This window comes from Alternaria ethzedia, assembly GCF_023757985.1.
Source record: "Alternaria ethzedia strain BMP 0044 chromosome Unknown scaffold_6, whole genome shotgun sequence".
Classification (NCBI taxonomy): Eukaryota; Fungi; Ascomycota; class Dothideomycetes; order Pleosporales; family Pleosporaceae; genus Alternaria; species Alternaria ethzedia.
The window spans coordinates 752,724-773,003 of record NW_026056199.1 but is presented as its reverse complement, the minus strand read 5'-3'; the positions used below and the strand labels follow the sequence as shown (position 1 = coordinate 773,003).

At 53.6% G+C, this 20,280-nt stretch overlaps 7 protein-coding genes and 2 non-coding genes across 9 annotated transcripts; 2 read left to right on the top strand and 7 right to left on the bottom strand.

Annotated features, from left to right (window-relative positions):
* Positions 1-474: 474 nt before the first annotated feature.
* J4E87_003540 lies at positions 475-561 on the bottom strand. The gene has a single exon. It is a non-coding gene; the product is annotated as a tRNA-Asp (tRNA).
* A 485-nt stretch (positions 562-1,046) lies between these two features.
* On the bottom strand, positions 1,047-3,396 carry J4E87_003539 (uncharacterized protein; the record flags this gene model as incomplete). Its single annotated transcript, XM_049375165.1, has 4 exons — positions 1,047-1,135; positions 1,211-2,527; positions 2,575-2,834; positions 2,882-3,396. 4 exons carry the CDS (start codon positions 3,394-3,396, stop codon positions 1,047-1,049), a joined length of 2,181 nt encoding a protein of 726 aa, XP_049235087.1.
* Positions 3,397-5,006: 1,610 nt separating this feature from the next.
* On the bottom strand, positions 5,007-7,736 carry J4E87_003538 (uncharacterized protein; the record flags this gene model as incomplete). Its single annotated transcript, XM_049375164.1, has 4 exons — positions 5,007-6,068; positions 6,118-7,249; positions 7,306-7,618; positions 7,685-7,736. 4 exons carry the CDS (start codon positions 7,734-7,736, stop codon positions 5,007-5,009), a joined length of 2,559 nt encoding a protein of 852 aa, XP_049235086.1.
* A 2,349-nt stretch (positions 7,737-10,085) lies between these two features.
* Positions 10,086-10,847, bottom strand: J4E87_003537 (uncharacterized protein; the record flags this gene model as incomplete). The annotated part of the gene is made up of 2 exons (XM_049375163.1): positions 10,086-10,485; positions 10,600-10,847. The coding sequence occupies 2 exons, from the start codon at positions 10,845-10,847 to the stop codon at positions 10,086-10,088; spliced, it is 648 nt and encodes a 215-aa protein (XP_049235085.1).
* A 533-nt stretch (positions 10,848-11,380) lies between these two features.
* Positions 11,381-12,408, bottom strand: ILV6 (acetolactate synthase, regulatory subunit; the record flags this gene model as incomplete). The annotated part of the gene is made up of 2 exons (XM_049375162.1): positions 11,381-11,481; positions 11,532-12,408. 2 exons carry the CDS (start codon positions 12,406-12,408, stop codon positions 11,381-11,383), a joined length of 978 nt encoding a protein of 325 aa, XP_049235084.1.
* Positions 12,409-12,668: 260 nt separating this feature from the next.
* Positions 12,669-14,633, top strand: J4E87_003535 (uncharacterized protein; the record flags this gene model as incomplete). Its single annotated transcript, XM_049375161.1, has 6 exons — positions 12,669-12,953; positions 13,001-13,156; positions 13,350-13,371; positions 13,428-13,480; positions 13,526-13,690; positions 13,737-14,633. The coding sequence occupies 6 exons, from the start codon at positions 12,669-12,671 to the stop codon at positions 14,631-14,633; spliced, it is 1,578 nt and encodes a 525-aa protein (XP_049235083.1).
* A 436-nt stretch (positions 14,634-15,069) lies between these two features.
* J4E87_003534 (uncharacterized protein) lies at positions 15,070-17,805 on the top strand (the record flags this gene model as incomplete). Its single annotated transcript, XM_049375160.1, has 5 exons — positions 15,070-15,114; positions 15,245-16,015; positions 16,065-16,141; positions 16,192-16,684; positions 16,777-17,805. 5 exons carry the CDS (start codon positions 15,070-15,072, stop codon positions 17,803-17,805), a joined length of 2,415 nt encoding a protein of 804 aa, XP_049235082.1.
* Positions 17,806-18,097: 292 nt separating this feature from the next.
* Positions 18,098-18,188, bottom strand: J4E87_003533. The gene has a single exon. It is a non-coding gene; the product is annotated as a tRNA-Arg (tRNA).
* Positions 18,189-18,654: 466 nt separating this feature from the next.
* Positions 18,655-19,863, bottom strand: J4E87_003532 (uncharacterized protein; the record flags this gene model as incomplete). Its single annotated transcript, XM_049375159.1, has 1 exon — positions 18,655-19,863. One exon carries the CDS (start codon positions 19,861-19,863, stop codon positions 18,655-18,657), a length of 1,209 nt encoding a protein of 402 aa, XP_049235081.1.
* Positions 19,864-20,280: the final 417 nt, after the last annotated feature.

Sequence of the window (20,280 nt, the reverse complement as noted above, 5' to 3'; positions counted from 1 at the left end):
TCTGCATGGCTGCGATATCCTACACAAAGTCGGTTCCAAGTTCTTCATCAGATCAAGGCGAGACTTCCGGTCTGACCCATAGTCCTCGATGTAACTGCCATGTTATCAGTCCAGGCTGAGTGTCGGTTGAGTAAGAATTGTACACTTACCCCTAGCCCATTCAACAACTAAGAAAGCATATGCACCTTCCGGACTTGGGATGGAAGGCCTGGGATAACTGGGCGAACGGGCAGTAGTATGTCGAAAAAACTGCGTCGGGCTTCACTGATTAGCTAGGCGGCCTTTTCGACAGGCAGCTCACTGTCGCAGTAGCAGCACTGAAAAACCAAGCGACAGCATGGAGCTTCCAGGCCGCATCCCACGTGAGCTCTGTCTGAGCAAGGATAGCTTAATAATGGCAGGCCAAAAAAAAAGCTCAACCCGATCGAAGTTCTATACCAATCCCCACAAAAGAACAAAAAACGAGCGACAGTACTCTCCAGCGGGGAATTGAACCCCGGTCTCCCGCGAGTTGCCAATACTGGTGACAAGCGGAAATACTGACCACTATACTACTGAAGAAGAGTTGGTATCGCTGATACCAGTGATGACAAACCTCAAGATTGAACAAGATAAGACCACAGACAACCAAACCCACTCAAGGTCATTTGTAAAGATAATGGACCACGCTCTTGGAAGATATCGCAGTAGAGGAGCGGAATGTGGGTATCAGTGGAGACAGAAGAAACTAGCGAGCGGTGAGAGCAGCCAGCCTCGGCAAAAAGATAGATAGCAACGACAGAACTGTAGCATATCGAGAGCGCAACAAAGTCAACTCAATTCTTTCAGGTAACGCTAAGAGTAGACGATTATATACATATCGCGATATGGAGACAAGGACGCCAGTCATGCGGATGGTATCGAGCGCCAACAATATGATGCAAGTCGACTCGAATACGCCTCCGCGCCGAGTAGGATGGTACAGTATGCGAGTGATGTGTATTGGGGGAGAGGATGTGACAGGTCCTCCGCCCCAATGTCAGATTTGTGAGTGCGTAGCTGTACGCTTATTTGTTGACCTTTGACTCGCGGCCGATAACGGGGTTCTGACCGCTTGCGAACTTGCTGTCGGACTGAAGCAGCTCGTCGGGTTTATCTGCAAATACTTCATTTAGCCGAATTCCAAATGCAAAGAGGTTTGCACAAGCTTCCTCGTCGGAGTGTGACGTACCGTGACGAGCGTAGAGGTGGTAGTCCTCATCTGTGTACTTGCCGACGTGGCCGCTCTCGACATCCTTTCGGGTGAGCGAGAGCTTGTTCTTGGGCAGACCCATGGAGCCGAGGTAAGTGACAGAGTTCTTCCACTCAACGTCCTTACGCTTGTTGTCCCACTTTAGCTCCTCGGCCATGATGTCAATAACCTTGGGGAGAGCTTCCAGAGCAGCCTGGGCGTTCAGGAAAGCCAGGCGCATGCGGCGCGCGATTACGTCGGTGGCCGTCTGAGCGTACTCGTGACGGACGCAGTAGCGGACCTCACCATCGATGTATGGGTAGAGCTCGGCCATCTTGACGCCGCGGACAGGGAATCGCTGCTCAGTGGGCGATGCGAGAGCTGCGACGGTCCATGCACGATCACCGTAAGCCTGGCAAAGGTATTTGGCTACGTCAGTCTCAATGCCGTAGTGCTGGATGAGGTTGATGAACAGGGTCTTGGAGAAGCCGTGAGCACCAACAAGTCGAACACGGTGGGTCTGGCAGGTGCCGTCAAGAGGAGCTTCGTCCTTGACCTCAGTACCACTAACGAGAGTGGGGTTCACAAGCGGTTGAGTCTTCAGGCCGTACTCCTTAATCGCCTCGTCGACAGTCTCTTCGGCCATCTGGCGGTAGGTAGTCCACTTGCCACCGGAGCAAGTCATCAGGCCGGAAGGAGAGGTGGTAACCAAGTGGTTGCGGACAAGACCCTCAGTCGCGCTCGCGTTGGGGTCACGGACGAGAGGACGGATACCGGACCAGGCAGCGAGGACGTCGCCGCGGCGAACGTTGATCTCAGGCTGCAGATAGCGCTTAACCTCCTTGAGAATCCAGTCAATCTCTTCCTCGCCAGCAACAGGATCTTGCTTAATATCACAAGCAGTGTCTGTTGTACCGGCGATGGTGTTGCCCTGCCATGGCAAGAAGAAGATGACACGGCCGTCGGAAGTGTTAGGGTCAATAAGACCCATGTTTGAAGGACTGTAGTAACCAGGGAGAATGACGTGAACACCGGAACTAGGGGCGACGATTTCCTGAACCTCTTGGTCGTCCATCTTACGGATGGAGTCGGTGAAGGGACCGGTAGCGTTGATGATACCCTTGGCCTTGATGGAGAACGATTCAGACTTCTTGCCATCGCGCTCAGCAATGCAGTCCCTGGCCTTTGCTCCGCACAGACGACCATTGGCATCCTTCTCAAGCTCAGTGACTTCGAGATGGTTGACAACAGTTGCGCCGTACAGCGCAGCGGTCATGGCGATCGAAACGTTCATGCGGGAGTCGTTGTGTGCACCATCTAGTGACGTCAGTTCCTGCCGCAAAATGAGTGATCGTTAAACGTACCGTAGTAAACAAGGGCTCCGACAAGGCCTTCCTTCTTCAACATAGGGAACGCATCCAGAGCCTTGCTCTTTGTCATGTAGTACGAGCTCTCAATGTTCTCTGAACCAGCGAGGAAATCGTAGAACTTGGTACCAGCCCAGAAGTAGGGCGCTTGCCACCACTTCTGGATCGGAATCATAATCGGGAGCCATTGTGAAAGATGAGGCGCGGTGTCCAAGAAGTAACGACGCTCACGGAGAGCTTCAACGACGAGAGCATATCTAAACGAAGTCAGAAATCGCATGGATAACATTCTGGGGCAACTTACTGGTTGTAGTCGAGGTTCCAGACAGCCTTCTCTAGGTATCGTACACCACCGTGTACCAGCTTTGTACTCTTACTGCTAGTACCACTGCTGAAGTCGTCGCGCTCGACGAGCGCAACCTTCAGACCTCTTGTAACAGCGTCAAGCGCAATACCGGCTCCAGTTGCGCCACCACCAATGACCAACAGGTCATATGGCTCTTCTTCAGCCTTCTCAGCTGCTGCCGCTGTAGAGCCACTTCCACCAAGCCACTTCTTTGCCTTCTCGGCGACCTGCGAGACGACACCTGCGCTGCGCTTCAATTGCGCAATCTGCTCATCGCGGCTCTTGGCAGAGGGGAATGACGGTGGTCGAAAGACACCGCCCTCGCCATATGTGGGTGGTGGGACTGCGGCGGCTTCTGAGCCGGGGATATCGCGAGGTCGTAGGGTAACGTAGAGGGCGGATGCACCGACTGCTCCAGCACCAGCTGTGTAAAGCAGCGGCTTGATGAAGCGGCTTCCTCGTCGGGCAGCCATGATGCTTTATGGGTGGGGTATAAGGTCTGGAGATGCAGTCGCTCCAGGCGGTGTTGGTCTAATGTACAAATGCGTCGATGGAAATGCTATAAAGATGTGCTGAGCCTGGGAGGCTTCATCGACTGTCAGCGCGCCCGCGCATCGGAGATAACGTTGGGTGTAGGCGCGGAATTCAACTCACCTCAAAAACGAGTTACAATGGCATGGCGACCATGGCGCTGAGTATAAATTATTCCGTAGGTTTAGGATGTAGGACAAATGGGCAATTGGGAGCTGCAAAATCTGATTATCATACGCTTCGGATGACGACAGGTGGAGTTCGCGGCGACTGCGGTCCACTTTCTCCTCCATAAACTCTGGCGGCTCATCTCCAGCCGATTTCCACGCGTCTGTGCATCATCACGCCGAGATAATGCGGCGGGGTCGTGCCTTGATGTCCTACCAAAGCAGCGCGTGGCATGGCAACTTTTCCTCGCGGCCGCGCATCTTCCAAACCTCAAGGCCGCTCATGTAGACAAGATAAATGCACAGAGTCGACATGCAGCTAGCTGCCACTAGGAAGAGGGCTTCCGCTCCCATCACAGATTCGGCGGGTGCGGCACACCCCCAACGTCCCAGCCCCCGGTTTGCCAAGAGCAGAGCCTCATGATGATCTCATGCTATGTGGGGACAAGCTTGACATGTGTCGGAAGCATTGACTTTTGTTGAGCATGTTGGCGACGATCCCGTCTTCTCTTGGACGCCTCACCCCTTTCACCGTACACTCAGGTATGGCTACACGAGGTATGACAGCCCTATAAACTTGTCGGTGTGTCCTGTGTTGCGGTCCTATCCGCTTCAGGTAGACTGGCGACGTATTCCCATCAATCGGTGACGGTCGTCTGAAACGCAGCTCCAAGTCTTCTAACGCAAGATTGGCATCAGAGAGTTCTTCTGGAGTTCCGAAATCATCCATGAGCTTTTGTAAGGTACCAGATCGTTGACGTGAAGAGTGCGCTTCTCGAAAGGTGACCGCCTGGTCGAGATCCATACCCAACGTCCGCATGATCCCTGGAGCGATCTGTGATACCCCGAGGTCGCTCGACAATCATCAAGGAAGAGTGACCGAAGGAGAACCGGCTCATCAAGAGTACTCTATTCGGGCAGCATCGACCCACCGCCATGGCGGATTCCCCTTGGAGAAGCCGTGTGTATTGCTTCCGGCGGAATACGCAGGTTGGAATTCCGAGTAATCCATCCAATGACCTGTCGCGGGCATAGTTGGCTGATTGTTCGAGAGTCGGGCGTGTTGTGGGCCGTTGGAAACGGTAGACCATGTTGGGCATGCCGGGCGTTGTCGTCTAGGATCAGCTTATCGATTACTGGAGCTCGAGCCCAGACACCAGAACGGGACAGCATCACATCCATACCACAGTATAGCAAGGCCAATGTGTAACAACAGGGTATATTCCGAACCTACGTACAACTAATTAAGCGCCAGCAGCTCCATCGTCTACACTTCCCTGCCCATAGCACAGCGGTAGACTTCTCAAACACCGAAACGCCTAGCTACCCAAACACAACACCACACATGCAAAGACGCATCCAAACCATTACTCCACCCCATCCCATCATATCCTCAACACCCACAACAACAACAAAACATCCAACGCCACAACCGCAGCAGCAATACTCAGCACAGCCCCCTGATGCACCGCACCCAGACGCTCCTGCCTTGTCCGCATGCTGATGACCGCGACAACGCAAAGCACCAGTGTACTAATAGTGCCTAACAGGACAGCCGCATCAACAACACCTCTTTCCTTCTTCCGACTCGTCATCGTCATGAGCCCCAAGATGAGGTCCATGACAACAGCTGCACCCAGTGCGGTAGAGTAGAAGCGCAGTTTAGTCATTTCGATCTTATGTTGATGCGTTTCTACCTGGCCGAGCAGTGCGCGACGCTCATTGAAGAGGTCGGCATCGTGGCGTGGGTCGCGGAGGGAGCGGAAGAGCGTACTGAAGTAGCCATCGCGGTTCGATGACTGCCCGTGGGTGTCTGTTGTTCCGTAGTTTGCGGCGTGTAGTATGGGGGACGAGTCGATCGTATCGTCATCTGAGTCTTCGGCAGCGGAGAGTGATGCCTCATCAGCTTTGTCGTTCCTGCCAAAGAGCTTCTTTGTCTTTCTTGCTAGTGCTTCGACGAAATCTTGGCCTGGGTATTTGATGGGCGCGTCAGGGTCGACGTAGATGTAGTAGCCAGTTTCCTCGTCTTCGGGGTGGTCGTACTCGTTCCAGTATCTCTGTTGCACTTCCGGCTCTGGCTCGGTCCGGCTCATTGGTGGAGGATAATCAGAGTAGGGCTTTCGGCTCTTCTTCCGGAAAGCTTGTAGTGGTGGCGGATCGACAAACTCGTGCACTGAAGTCGCAGAGGACTCCTCATAACGAGAAGCCAGTGGGCTGGATTGTCCATCGTATGAGGTGTTGGATGTCGAAGTTGCTGGAGGCGATAGTCCAACTTGCGAGCCAGTTGCGCTCTCCCGGCCTCTGCGACTCCGCTTCTTCACCGGCTCTGGCAGTTTGCGGATATCCTTCTCGAGGAGGGAGATCCAGAAGGGGGCGGACATGGCGCTGGGTTTGCAGCAAGTCCAGACAGCATGTGCTTCTAATGAGAAACCTCGAACGCGTTCAACCTGCGATAGTTAGTATACTGATTGTATGTAATCCTGGATATCGACGTACCAAATGACTGCGGTCAAGGGTCTGGATGAGCGCCATTGCTTGGTTGCCTTCACGCCGAATCTCTAGAACCGCATGAGGGAACTTCTTTGCTGATTCTGCTCGAGCAGCCGAAGTCCAGTCGTCATCTGCTAAATCTTTGTATAATGAATCTTTCAGACAGATGTCTTTATCCAGTGTCGCCCATATGCCTCCTGTTGAGTTGTTGTGAAGTCCGGTGAATCGTGTGCGTTTGGAAACCGCACCAGTGATAGGCTTGGTGGATTGGTGCTCAGCAAGCCACTGTCGAACCGCCGGTGCATCGTCTTTAGCCGATCCATTCTCAGAATGCTTCATGTTGTCCTCTCTTACGGAAGTGTCGAGAAAGCTTTGCAGACGCTTGCGCTCCATCTTGGCTGTCTTGACGGCTACCGGTGACTGCCCCTGCGCATCCGCCTCTGTGCATACAACAACCGCGGCTTCGCCAGATGCGCAACACCGCACTTGACCAGCGGCCTTAATGCCGATGCTTCCCTGCAGTTCTTCCGTCGCTCCAATCGTACTTGCGTTTTGCTTGAACGCGAAAGCTTCAGGGTGGTCCAAGACAACTACCCCAGTGGTGTCTTCGCTGCCAAGGTACGGATCGAGGTTGGTTGTGGAGGAATGGCGGCGAAGAGGCGTTCCTTTGCCTGATGCGTGCCGTCTGGCCTTGCTGACGTACAGGCGCGTATGTTGGAGCAACAGGACCTGTGCCTCGACGATATGGTCTGGATGTATCCAGTACGTTGCCTTGTTGCCCTTGGAGCCCAAAGGCACCGTGTTCATCACCAAGTCAAAGTCGAGATCCCCGCCCTTCTCAATGCTTCTAGATATGTGTGCCGCGGACGACTGACCGTTGGTGTTCTCGGCATGCGACGTAGACGTGCCATCGGCATCAAAAGCGGAGCGGAGCGCGTCGAGCACATCGATGTATTGGTCCAGGAGATAGCCCAGATCCAGCTGGAACAGGCTATCCGGCCGGCTACTGATCTCCTGCTTAAACACATGACTGAGTTCCCTGTCCTTTGTCCAGCGCTTGTATTTCTTGAGGATCTTAATGAAGCCCGTCCGTTGCGTGACTTGGAATCGCGAGAGCGACCTGATCTCCTCTCCGGTCCTGCGGTTGTGTTAGCGGGCGTTCTCTCTACGCGTGTTCCGGCGCATCCCGCCTACCTTGCGACGTCTGCATCTATCTTCGCATATCTCTCCACGATCCGCGCGGGGAGACGCCCGCTCGCCGGATTGCGTCGTGCGCGCAGCTGGTCTAGCGTCTTGCTGATGTGTTCCAGCCTGCGCTCGATCTCGCCGCTCTTGCTGCGCACGAAGAGGTTGATGCGGTCATGTTGTTGTGCCAAAACATTGAAGAAGGTGTCGCCGAATGCGCGCTCGGTGCTCTCGCCCTGGCCTGGGATGGATACGGCCTTGTTCGTGCCGGGCGTCGTCTGGTGCTTGATAAGGTCTTTGAGATAGTCGTAGTCGATGTTATCTGTAGGCGCGTCTGTCAGCGGAACGCTCTCCGTGTCGCGCCGTAGCGTGCGGGCGTGGTACTCACAATGGCCCCATTCTGGTATGGACCTCTGTCTGAGAGTGTCGCCGTACTTCATTCCAACAAATTGATAAGTGGGGTGGTGGAAATAGGCCCAATTGGTTGCGTCGTACGGGTTTGTTATGAATTATGAAAGCGATAAACTGGCACGGTCAGATAAGCCCTCGAGGGTTCATGATTGCACGGTCGTGCAATATACGTGCGAGCGTTGCACGTTCACACAGTCAGAGCAGCAATTGAGCCGTTGGACCGTTGAACCGCCGAGACAGGGCGCCAGCCGGACTACGTACCGTTGGTTTCAACTGGGTGAATCAAGATAACACCTCCGCCGTCGTCATGCCAAGATATCCGGCTTATGACGCGCTGCTAGCCGAGTATGTGAAATTTAAATGTGAGACGAGTGCGGAAACCTAGAGTGAAAGTGCCAGAACGACATGGCGCTATGAAGGGTGTATGTACTTATCGATCGAGCGCAGGTGTTCCTCGATAGCTTCGATCCACGCTATGATGGAACCTTGGAACCCTTCTCCGGTGCTACGCATGCATCCTTGTACGTGCGCAAGGGCCCACATCCCATGCAGCCGGGATATCATCTCCACTCAACACCCAATGTTATCGTATGACGGGGAGGGAACGACTGAACGTGTTCCCTGGTGTTCAACCTCGGTTGCTAAGGTAAGCTTATCATTCTTCAAGGGTCAGCCCAGAGTGTCTACAGTACAGCCTCAACGTGTGACCAACCACTACTAACAACCCAGCATCTTCATGGTCTACCTAGGTAACATTTTCACGAGAGAACTTGTTGACCTCCCGCACGCCATAATCGATTCGAATTGGCCAAACGACATTAGCCGTCTGCCGTGTTGCAGAGAAGCATCACGATCCACAGTTCAAAGCGGCAACCGGCATGTACCGCGCAGTGCCGGCACGTTGAACATCGAGACGAAGCCTCAGCTGTGGCTGCCATTACAGTCAATCTAGATCGTCAAGCAGCAGGATGTATTGCCAGGAAAGACGACAGAATGTCACTACACCAATGCGATTGGCCAATGCAAGTATCTGGAGAAAATTGGAGAAGAAAAGCTTGCATCTAGACAAGGATAGACGTGCAGCTTAACGAACCTCCACTTGCCTGTTGCGAGACGAACCAGGGATGCTCTCTACACCACACAAGACATGTCTACATAATTGGAGCCGCGGAAGAAATTTGTCGCATGATTATTCCTTGCACACAACCCTCTCTTCAGTACGATAACAACATGTCCCCGCATCTATCTGGTCAATGAGAGACAACAGCGATGAATACTCATCAACCGTCCCCACACGATAGCACTTGCGGCCGCCGGCCACCCGTCGCAGGGACCTGGACCATTGCCGAAGTGGAGCTTCATCATGCCCATCCCGTGGAGCCGCGGTAGTGCTGGCTCAATTGAGCGCCTCCGAGGAGCTACACGACTCTGGACGTGCTAGACGATGGAGACGAAGTGAGTCAGACCAAACATTATGAACTTGATATACGAGAGCGAAGGATGAAGGCAGCCGTTAGTTTCGTCACTAAGTCTACCTTTTTTCCAAATCACAAGTCCTGAAGGAAATGAGTGGCAATCCCACATATCCAAGTACACGAATTTGACCATCGAGATGAGGTTTCTGCAAATAAATCCGCCAAACCAATCCATATCCTCTCAAAGGATCGATATGCATACCCGAGTTCCACGGAGCTACGGCACTTGTCCGCCACATTGGCGATGCTTGTATCAACATCTGCATGCACGTCTGCGCGTCTCCATTCCATGCTGTTAGTACTGCGTCTTGAAAGGTCGCGTGCTCACCTGCCTATACCGGCTCCGCTATGACGAGCAGGGGTGCTGCATATGTAGGATCGCTAGAACGCCGTATATGACATCGCGCTTGCATGATCCAGACCCAGACGTTTGGAACGTTTCTGCCACTTGCGACGCGTGTGTTGCCCACGTGGGTGATCGGTGTGGTTTTCAGGGCTTCAACGTGGTATGTCGGTTCGAGTAATTGTGAGGATTCGAGATGTAATACTGCCGGTGGTAGGGGTTGAAATCGACTCAGAATTGAGGTTTGTGGGGCGCTTCGCTTGCTTGCTTGCTTCTTGCTGCTTCATGTGAAGGACGAGTTGCTTAGATATCGGTTACATATACGATTGGTCTTGGTGATGCGGTCACAGATGACTTGGCGATCGCTGAAATGTCTTGATAATGATGATATAATAGCCTGTGCTTCAACAGATTTGAGTCCAATGGCTCTTTGCGTCCAAAATCCATGGTGCAATAACCCTACGTATAGGTCAGAACACTTGAGCAGTCTTGAAACAGTAAGCGATATACGCACAGTAACAGTCCAGCGCACTTCCCAGAACAACTACGCTGAGCAAATCTCAGCACTTCATCATCGCCCAAAGCTTCACACCTTCACCCCCCTCCTGCCCCCTCCCTTCCGCATCAACCTTCCCCTTCCCCACAACAATCTCCTCCAACAACTGAAACCCCAAATGCGTATACACATCCCTACTCCTCGGGGACGTGGATTCCAGAACCACCGGCCACCCCTTCTCCCTCGCCATATCAAGGACAGGGCGAATGAGGTCACTGACTTTAGCCGGGTTTGAGGTAGAGGGGTGAGTGCGGTCGTTTGCTAAGAGGACTAGATGTAGCATGTGAGTTGTCTGGGGAGGGATGAAGCGTTTCCGGACGTGATGAGCGAGGGAGTTTAGTTCTGTTACGGCGGGTGGGTTGTGTGGTTCTTCGGTGTAGTTTTCTGTTACTTCTTCTAGTGTCCTGCATAACACATCGTTAGTATGTTCCAACCTCAAAAACCTGCCAATATCCTTCTTCTCAAATGCTACCTTTCTCGAAAGAGAAATATCTCATGATGATATATCTTGTACTTACCAAACACTAGCCACCCCACTCCCAGGAACCGTCATACACCTCGCTCCCGCCTTGATGAAATCCGGCACGATAAACGCAAAAACCTCCTTGTTCATCTCCTCTCCAATATCCGTCTTGCCAGAACCCTGCATTTCATCCAGGAGGATATAGCGCTGAAAAGCGTCGGGTTCGAATTGCTTGGCGAGAATTTCGATCGTGTGGTCTAGCGTGTCTTCTATGAGACCAGCGGGAACGGGGATTTGCGACATTGTGCTGCTAATAAGAGGTTCTCACGAGTTGAATGTAGGCTTCGGGAAAATATTGTGGGTGTTGGTGCAGATGGAGGTAGATGGACTTTTGGCAGTATACTAGTAGTTGATGGGGTCGGTCCGAATTTTCAATGCTCCGGTCCGAAGTTCTCTACATTATGAGCCGGCTGGGCAACGTGTATTACGGTAGGTATTAGACGTCGCTAGCTTCATCCGACCGGTTGCTCACTCGTACGAGGCTTCCGCGGGCCCCGCAGCGGTACCCGTTCACCTGCCATACGCTGTAACATGCTTGAACGACTGGATTCTGTTGTGGGGCAGGACCTGGGGTAGGCCGTGCATGACATGTATACATCACGCGTAGTACGTCTCACGTTGTGTCGAAGAAGAGGGTGTTTGGTCTCAAATGAATGAAGCGCTCCGACTTGGAATGCCGTCTTCTGCCTTGATTGAACGCCATACTATACACGTAGATTAAACGCCCGCATATGTTGACACTGAACAAACTTGGTACCGCCCGCATTTCAAGACGTTTAACCTGGAGGGAGCAGACTGTTGTCGACAACATCCTGCGCCTCCATTTCCTCCACGTCGGCACTGTTGTGTAGCGGGGAGCGCGGTAGAGCCATGAGGCCTGTGTGTGGTTAGCAAATCGGCCATGCGTGAACAACCCACGGTGCTTACCAGTTCTTGCGGACTCCAGGATACCGAATGGAGCAATTAGCTTCATGAAGGAGTCAATCCTGGTAGGCTTCGCGGAAACCTCTACTATGCAGTTGTTTGTGCTGATGTCGAGCACCTTTCCACCGAATTGATGAGTCATGAAGGTAATCGCGCGAAGATGTTCGTGCTTGTGTCGGAGCGCCTGGCTGACGGGCAGGTTTGTCGGGTGATAGTCTTTCCGCAACGACTCGCGAGCAGCCTCCTGTGCCATTGCGTTGCGCTCCTCGTCTGTCATGTCTGGTTCGTATTGCTCCTCCATCTCCGGGGTCTGGGCCATTTCTCGGTGGTGCGCAAGCAGCTCCTCAAAGTACTCCGGGCCGAGAATCGAGACCTTGGCGAGGAGCAGTTCGCGCTGGACGAGGGGCGACTGGGTGTAGTCAAGCACAGCCCATACTGGGACCAGGTCCTCGAGCTGGCGGCGGGCTTGTTCTATGACACCATCCTGTCCTTGCAGCACAATTGTCATGCGGGAGAGGTCGTCCACCTCGGTGTTGCAGACGACCAAACTGTCGATGTTGAAGCCGCGGGCAGCCAGGATGCCGGATACGCGGGACAGCACACCGGGCTCGTTCTGTACCAAACAGTTGAGGATGTGGCTCTTGGGCGGAGCTTGGGATGGCAGTGGGGTTTCGTAGAGGATGTTGCTGACGGCAGCGGGCGCCGACCACGCCGGGGGACGGTCTTCGGTGGGAAGGGGCGCGATGCGACGGTGAAGGGCCTTGTAAGCCAGCGCCTGGGTCGACGAGGAGCTGGATGCTCTTTGCTGCTGGCGGAGGGAGGCGGCGCATTGCCTGTTGAGCAGACTGCGCAGCGGCAGCATTGCTCTCCGGGAAGCCATGGCGGGCAGAGGTCGCGGTGAAGGCGAGGAGGCGAGGAGTGACTGCGGATGTGGATGGGCTTCACGTCAAACTGCCCCAGAAAGTGAAATAGAATCCCCGGCCGATTGTCGGAGGAGCCACCAGGCCACGAACAGGCAGGTTCAGCCGCGGCACGCTAATAAGCGAGTCGCTCCTGCCAGAGCCTAAGATTCATCGACAAACACCAACTCGAGCCTCACCCAACCGCAAACCGACAACTATCGCTACGGCCACTCGCATCATGTCTGAAGAACGCCGCCCCCGATCGCGCTTTGATAGCGACGATGCCGAGCGCCCCGTCCGCTCGCGCTTCGACTCAGATCGTCGCTCCAGGTCGCCGTCGCGGAGGGAATCCGAGTCGCATCGCGCCCGTAGCCCGATCGCCCGTGAAGGCACAGACAGCCCTGCATCGTCCAACTTCAAGAACGAGGCGGCAGCAAAGGCGGCGGCAGCGGCTGCGAGGATCAACGCGCAGATTCAGGCGAAGAAGGGCATCCAGCATGTCGACGTGCCACCGATTCGCTCTGTAAGTTCACCCATATCTTTCCAAGCAGGACAAAACTAACGACCCAGGCCGCTACTCCTCCAGTCGCCAAGTCGCCCGCCTCAAACTCCGCCGCGGCCATAAACAACGAGACGTACCAGCAGGATGGTGACTACATCAAAGACATTGAGATCAATGATCTCCGTAATCGCTATACACTGACTAAAGGAGCTACACAAAAGAGGGTAAATAACTGTTTTTGCTGTCCACTGATCATGTAGGATCATGCCTTCTCCATGCTCTGCTGCGCTGCACCTGGTGCGTGTGCTGCGGGGCTGGAGTTGGTCTCTGTTTGCGCATCTCTCAATGAGAGTCAGAGCTTACTTGATCTAGCACCCCACCCCATTTATCAAATGCTAACCTCCATGTGCCATCTAGATCAAAGACGAGACTGGCGCCGGTACGCATCCCCGATTACAACCATTAACCTTTAGAATACCTGCTTATACATGCAAGATGTCACTACTCGCGGAGAATACTACCCTGACAAGAACATGGCAACTGCTACTGTAGGTGAACACACAGAGTCTCGTCGACAAAGCTAACGGGAACAGAACCCGCCGCTGTACCTCCGCATCACTAGCACCTCCAAAGAAGGCCTGGACAAGGCTGTCGAGATGATCGAAGAGATGATGAAGGAGGACCTTCCTAACCTTGTAGACGAACGTCGTTTCCGTCGTAGAGAGCCTGAGAACTTCGAGCGCGACGAATTTGGCAGAGTATGTCACCCTGTCTGTCATCCAACATGTTGCTAACTCTTCCCAGCGCAAGTGGCCCGAAGAGAAGATTTCCGTAGGTCTCGAGCCTATCAGCGGCTTTAACTTGCGCGCACAGGTTGTCGGTCGCGGTGGCGACAACGTCAAGTTCATTCAACAGGAGACAGGCTGCAAAGTTCAGATCAAAGGCCGCGGTTCCGGCTTCATGGAGCCAAACAGCGGACAAGAGAGCGACGAGCCCATGTACCTCCACATCGCGTTCGTATACCCCGCCATTCCTACCCTCCAATTACTGACAGATCGTAGTGGACCCCGTCCCGAAGGCGTAGCCCAAGCCAAGCAACTTTGCGACGAGCTCCTCGACAAGGTAAAGTCGGATTACCACGCTTACAAGGAACGCCCTCCACCGAACCGTTACGGCGACCGAGATGGCTATGGCGGTGGACGACCGGGATACGGCGATCGTGGCGACCGTGGAGATCGCGGTGACCGTGATGGTCGCAGCCAGAGCTACGGGTACGGTGGAGGAAACGGAGGAGGCGGCGGCTACGGTGGCTACGGCGCTCAGGGTCAGAACGGTTACGGCGGCCAGGACACAATCATGTCTCCTGCTGCTGCAACGCCGACTGCTGATGCTAACAACCAAGCCTACGATGCGAATGCGGCACAAGCATGGATTGCCTACTACCAGCAGAACCCAGAGGCTGATCCTTATGCGGCGTACGGTGGATATGCAGCGTACCTCGCACTTCAGCAACAGCAGTATGCCGCGTACTATGCTCAGAACGGTTATGGCCAGACACAGTCGCCTGCTCCTGGCGCTGGCGCGGCTGCACCACCACCGCCGCCGCCTTCAGAGCCATCCGGCTACGCTGCTCCACCGCCGCCTCCACCGGCTGCATCGCCTTCCAACTATGGCGCCGTCCCTCCACCTCCCGGTTTGTAAGTCCGAAGCAACGACTATGATTTCGCGCTTACGACAGCCTTTCAACTTGACTTGATTGATCGAAACTAGTCCGATTTGCCTTTGCATATTGACTGACGGCGGGTGTGGCGGATTGGTTTTGAGGGTTTCTCTACGCTTCGGCACGTTTAGTTACAGGTACGGAGCATCGTCTCAGTCACGGTAATAGTCTGCCAATCTGGAGTTGTCATTTTAGTTAGGATACCAGTGCCATTGCTATAGCTTAAATTTAAGAATGGTATTGCCCATCGCGTCATCTCTCAGATTACTTTGACGCGTGCTGTGATTGGGTCAGAGAGTTTCCTTCTCCGCGGTACATATGACTCGCGTGCATCTCCGCAGTCGGCTCGGTATATTCTGAAGGCACCATTTTTGACGTGCTCGCACCGCGTCGCCGCCACGGACAACCTACGAAAAGATGCGGTCGCAAATACTTCGTGCTGGTCAAGCAGCCAACTGCAGGGTGAGTCTACACATACCATTGGCCGCCCAACATCTCTCCAAACCCCATGCGACTTCCGCAATAGTCATCGTCATCGCGCTTCTCTACTACACCTCTAAGTGGCACAAAGACGCTGACACCCCTTCTACAGCCTCATCTCTCCTCCCTCCGCCAACCGCTCAGATGCCTAGCCACATCGCACTCGCCGCCCTCCGCGCGCAACGTCGACCTCGGCTCGCGCACCCCACCGTACGCCAAACTTCTCTCGCGGCTCGAACAAGTCCGGCGCGTACTGGGCTCGTCTCGCCAATTGACTTTGGCAGAGAAGATCCTCTATTCGCATCTTGAGAGTCCTGAGGAGTCTTTGTTGAGCAACACCAATGGAGGAAGGGATATTCGGGGCCAGGCGAATCTCAAGTTGAAGCCGGATCGCGTGGCGATGCAGGATGCGAGTGCGCAGATGGCGCTGTTGCAGTTTATGAGCTGTGGGTTGCCGAGTACGGCTGTGCCTGCTAGTATTCACTGCGATCATATGATCGTAGGAGAGAAGGGCGCCGATACCGACCTTCCACAATCGATAGCGGGCAACAAGGAGGTTTTCGATTTCCTTGAGTCGGCAGCGAAGAAGTACGGAATCGAGTTCTGGCCACCCGGCGCTGGCATCATTCATCAGTCTGTCCTGGAAAACTACAGTGCTCCTGGGCTCATGATCTTGGGTACAGACAGTCACTCACCGAATGCTGGAGGTCTGGGATCGATTACCATTGGTGTTGGTGGCGCGGACGCAGTGGATGCTCTGGTGGATGCACCATGGGAGCTGAAGGCCCCCAAGATTTTGGGTGTGAAACTTACTGGAGAACTCAGCGGATGGGCATCGCCAAAGGATGTGATCCTGAAACTGGCTGGCGAGCTGACCGTCCGCGTATGTCATCTTGAACATTGTGAAGTACTTCTGGCTAACGTATGTGCAGGGTGGTACTGGCTTCATCATTGAATATTTTGGCCCTGGTGTGCAGTCTTTGAGCTGCACAGGCATGGCGACTATCTGGTGAGACCCTTACATAGTTCAACTCGTGGACAAGTACTAATACGATATAGCAACATGGGCGCTGAAGTCGGCGCAACTACCTCGCTCTTCCCCTTCTCTCCTGCGCATATCCCCTACCTCCAAGCCACACATCGCGGACCGATCGCTGAAGCCGCTGCCAAGATCGCCGGTTCACCAATGCAGCAAAACCTACTTCGACCTGACCCAGAAGCCGCCTATGATAAAGTTATCGAGATCAACCTTTCGGAACTCGAGCCTCACATCAACGGACCATTCACCCCTGACCTGTCAACACCTCTATCCAAGTTCAAGTCTGTAGTTGAAGAGAAGGGATGGCCACAAACATTCGGTGCGGGCCTAATTGGTAGCTGCACAAACAGCTCATACCAGGACATGACTCGGTCAGAAGAGATTGTGAAGCAGGCACTAGCAGCGGGTCTCAAGCCCAAGGCGGACTTCTTCATTACCCCAGGAAGTGAACAGATCCGAGCAACGTTAGAACGGGATGAAACCCTTCAAACGTTTACTGCTGCTGGTGGCACTGTACTGGCAAACGCTTGCGGGTGAGTTTCCAGATTATCCTGATTGATTCCAAGTACTGACAACCTCGACGTCCCTGCATTGGGCAATGGAAGCGTACCGACGATGTAAAGAAGGGCGAATCCAACGCTATCCTTACCTCCTACAACCGCAACTTCCCCGGCCGCAACGATGGCAACCGAGCTACCATGAACTTCCTCGCTTCTCCCGAACTCATTACTGCCATGTCGTACTCTGGCTCTACGACCTTCAACCCAATGACCGACAGCATCCCGACACCTGACGGCAAGCCTTTCAAGTTCGCGCCGCCAAAGGGCTCTGACCTCCCTACCGCTGGTTTCGCAGACGGTAACCCAGACTTCATGCCTACGCCAGGTGTCCCCGACGCCAGCGTGGATGTCATTGTCTCGCCTACATCCACCCGTCTGGCACTCCTTGATCCTTTCCCAGCATTCCCTGGCTCGGAGTTTACAGGCCTGCGAGTACTCTACAAGGTCAAGGGACAATGCACAACAGACACCATCTCGGCTGCCGGTCCATGGCTCAAGTACAAGGGCCATCTCCCCAACATCTCCGAGAACACACTCATCGGTGCAGTCAACGCACAGACCGATGAAGTCAACGTTGCCTACGACTTCGACGGTAAGACGTCCGGTATCCCAGAACTAGCAAAGAGGTGGCGCGACCAGGGCATCGAGTGGCTAGTCGTCGCAGAGCACAACTACGGCGAGGGCTCTGCCCGTGAACACGCAGCCCTACAGCCCCGATACCTCGGTGGCCGCATCATCCTAGCCAAGTCGTTCGCCCGTATCCACGAGACCAACCTCAAGAAGCAAGGTATCGTCCCACTCACCTTCGCCAACGAAGCCGACTACGACGCCTTCGAAGCATGTGACCAGGTCGCGACACGGGGACTGTTGGACGTGCTGAAGAGCGGCGGCAAGGGCGAAGTCGAGCTTGTCCTCAAGAAGAAGGACGGTAGCGAGAAGGTCGTCAAGACCAAACACACACTCTCGCACGATCAATGTGGATTTGTGATGGCTGGCAGTGCGCTCAACCTTCTAGCTGCGAAAGGCAGGGAGATGAAGGAGGAGGTCACCCGGAGTGCGGAGCTGACTGATTGAGTCAATTTTGTATAAGCAGGCAAAAGTGAGCATCTACGGCGCTATTGGTGTCACGGCGCATAAATCATCCTAGCAATAGACTATTCCCAGTCAAATGAATACACATGAATTACCTACAATTAAACCGACGTAAAGAATGGCAGTGTAGTTTTGATGTTCGGCCCTTCCCCACCAAGCCTAAAAAAAATGTCTGGCAAGCTTCATCCGCGCGCAACCAAACCAACCCTCCATCCATCCAAACAATCACACTGTACTGTACATGAGTGGATAGCAGCAAAAAGGAAGCAAAAAGCATCTCGGGCGGGGCTCGAACCCGCAGCCTTTGGATTAACCATGGATACAGTTAGTAGAAGTCCAACGCGCTACCATTGCGCCACCGAGACCGTCAAGCGGAAATAGAGACTTCTGGGAATTTTCGAAATCTATCAAAAAATATACCGCATGTTCGAAAAGAATATGATGATTGAGAAGGCTGTGTGCTGCATGAGGGAATGACTGATTGAGGTTTGCATGTGAAAACGTGAAGGGTGCCACGTCAGAGGCGCGAAGTGGGGGTGTGCAGACATGGTTCGTTTCTTTGTTTGACACCGGGTGTGGGCTGAGCAACACCAGACTGGGGTGATTAAGGAAGACACCGATGTTATTGCTTGGGTAATTCATGTGAAGATTTCGTGCCTAATTCTCGAAGGGTACTTCACACGCTGTCCTGCGAAGTCGCGGTACCTCGACGCAGTATGCCCATGCTAACAGCTCATGAGCAGCTAACCATGCGCGTGTGTTAGGTATCTTCTTGTGTTCGTCCCATCCATCGCATATTCATGGCTAGAGCAACGATAGAGAAAGTCCACATCAAACCTCCTCAATCTTCTCAATCATCTCCAACATAACTTCATCCGTCAATTCCTCCACCCCTCCATCACCGCTCTTATTCCGCTTCCACACTTGCCGCAGCTGCAGACGATTCGACTCCCAGCTGACCCACGCAGCAGCCTGAAGGAAACAGTCCGTAACATCATCCAGCTTCTTAAGCGCAGAGCCTGCGACTGCTGCAGCTGGAAGCACGTCGTCTGATTCATCCTTGGCTTTCTTACGTCGTTTGGATGTTGAGATCGATAGGAGCGCTTGACGGGTACTCTCTGCATCTGGCGCGAAACTGAACGTTATGCCTGGTACAGTGTTCTGTGTTACCGATGCCGTGGACGCGGGTGTTGCGGTGAGCCAAGAGCGGAGGAGAGCGATTTTGACCTTCTTTTCTGCTTTGGATCGACTCAGAGTCTTTTTGGGAGTCGCCGCTTCGTCTTCGTTGCTCTCGCTTGGTTTAGCGACTTCTTCGTCTCCTTCTGCAAGGCGTCCAGCAGCTCGGGTGAGCCAGTACTGTCCTACGCGTTTGGGATCTGCACTGAAGACTTCGTAAAGCTTTGCTGTAGTCGATGCTGAAGCTCCGTTCTCTAGTCTTTGGGCGTGTATGGTTTGAAGTACAGCCCATAACATGCCTTCCAAGGTGTTGACCCGCAAAGTCCACTGTTGCACCGCGCTTCCACCGCCAGATCTCCATCTCTGCTTTTCGATCAAGATGATGTCTGGCGAGCCTGCTAGAATCGTGTTTTTGATTAAGCTGTAAGCTGTCTTGGACAAAGAATCCGCAGAGTACATGTCCGATGCTTCGTCAGCACCCTCCGCACTTTGCTTCGCGGTCTTGTCCTTTCGTGAAGATTTCTTTTCGCTCTGTATCTCGTCCCCTGGGGCTTCCGTGAGGTTAATCTTTTCCCATCTCAAGACTTTCATTTCCGCATCCAGGCTATCCTTCGATGGGTAAGATACCTCCGCCTCGCAAAACGCCAGGTTCTTGATTCCCATGTCGATGCTCATAATTCGGAGCTTCTTGTTTGCAGCTCCAGATTTCGGCCATGTCGGTCGACTTTTGGAGAGATGAGATATTCCGATATCGCGTCGGAATCGTTCCTGTAGTACTGCTTTTGTTCCTGAGGATGGTGCGCCGATGTGTACAAGTAGAGATTGCAGCGCCTTAGCTGTCACGGTACGAGGTTTGGGTGCCATTGAAGCTATCGGCCTTTTTTTTAGGGTTTCTGGCAGTCTAGGATGCAAATTGATCGAAGAAAAGAAGTGCTATTGACTTAGCACGAGCGAAGAGAAGCGCCGGAGGCATTGTGAATTGTGGCGCGTTGAAAGGACCATGCAAGATGAGCAGTGGCAACTCAATAGATTGTAGTCATCTTATCAAACCTCAGCTTTGGTGTGCGAAGACGTGTTCGTGGATAAATTTTTGGGTGGAGAGTTGACGAAAAGTCGAGGTAAACACGTCCCGACTTAGCGTGGAGCACGCACGTGATGCAGCCGTTGACATCACAACCCTCGAGTTCAAATAGATGGTTCATGTCAAAATATGAAATCTCAGACGTACTTAGTTGATGTATCGTTATTATATTCTTTGCACGCATGCTATTAACGCTGCGT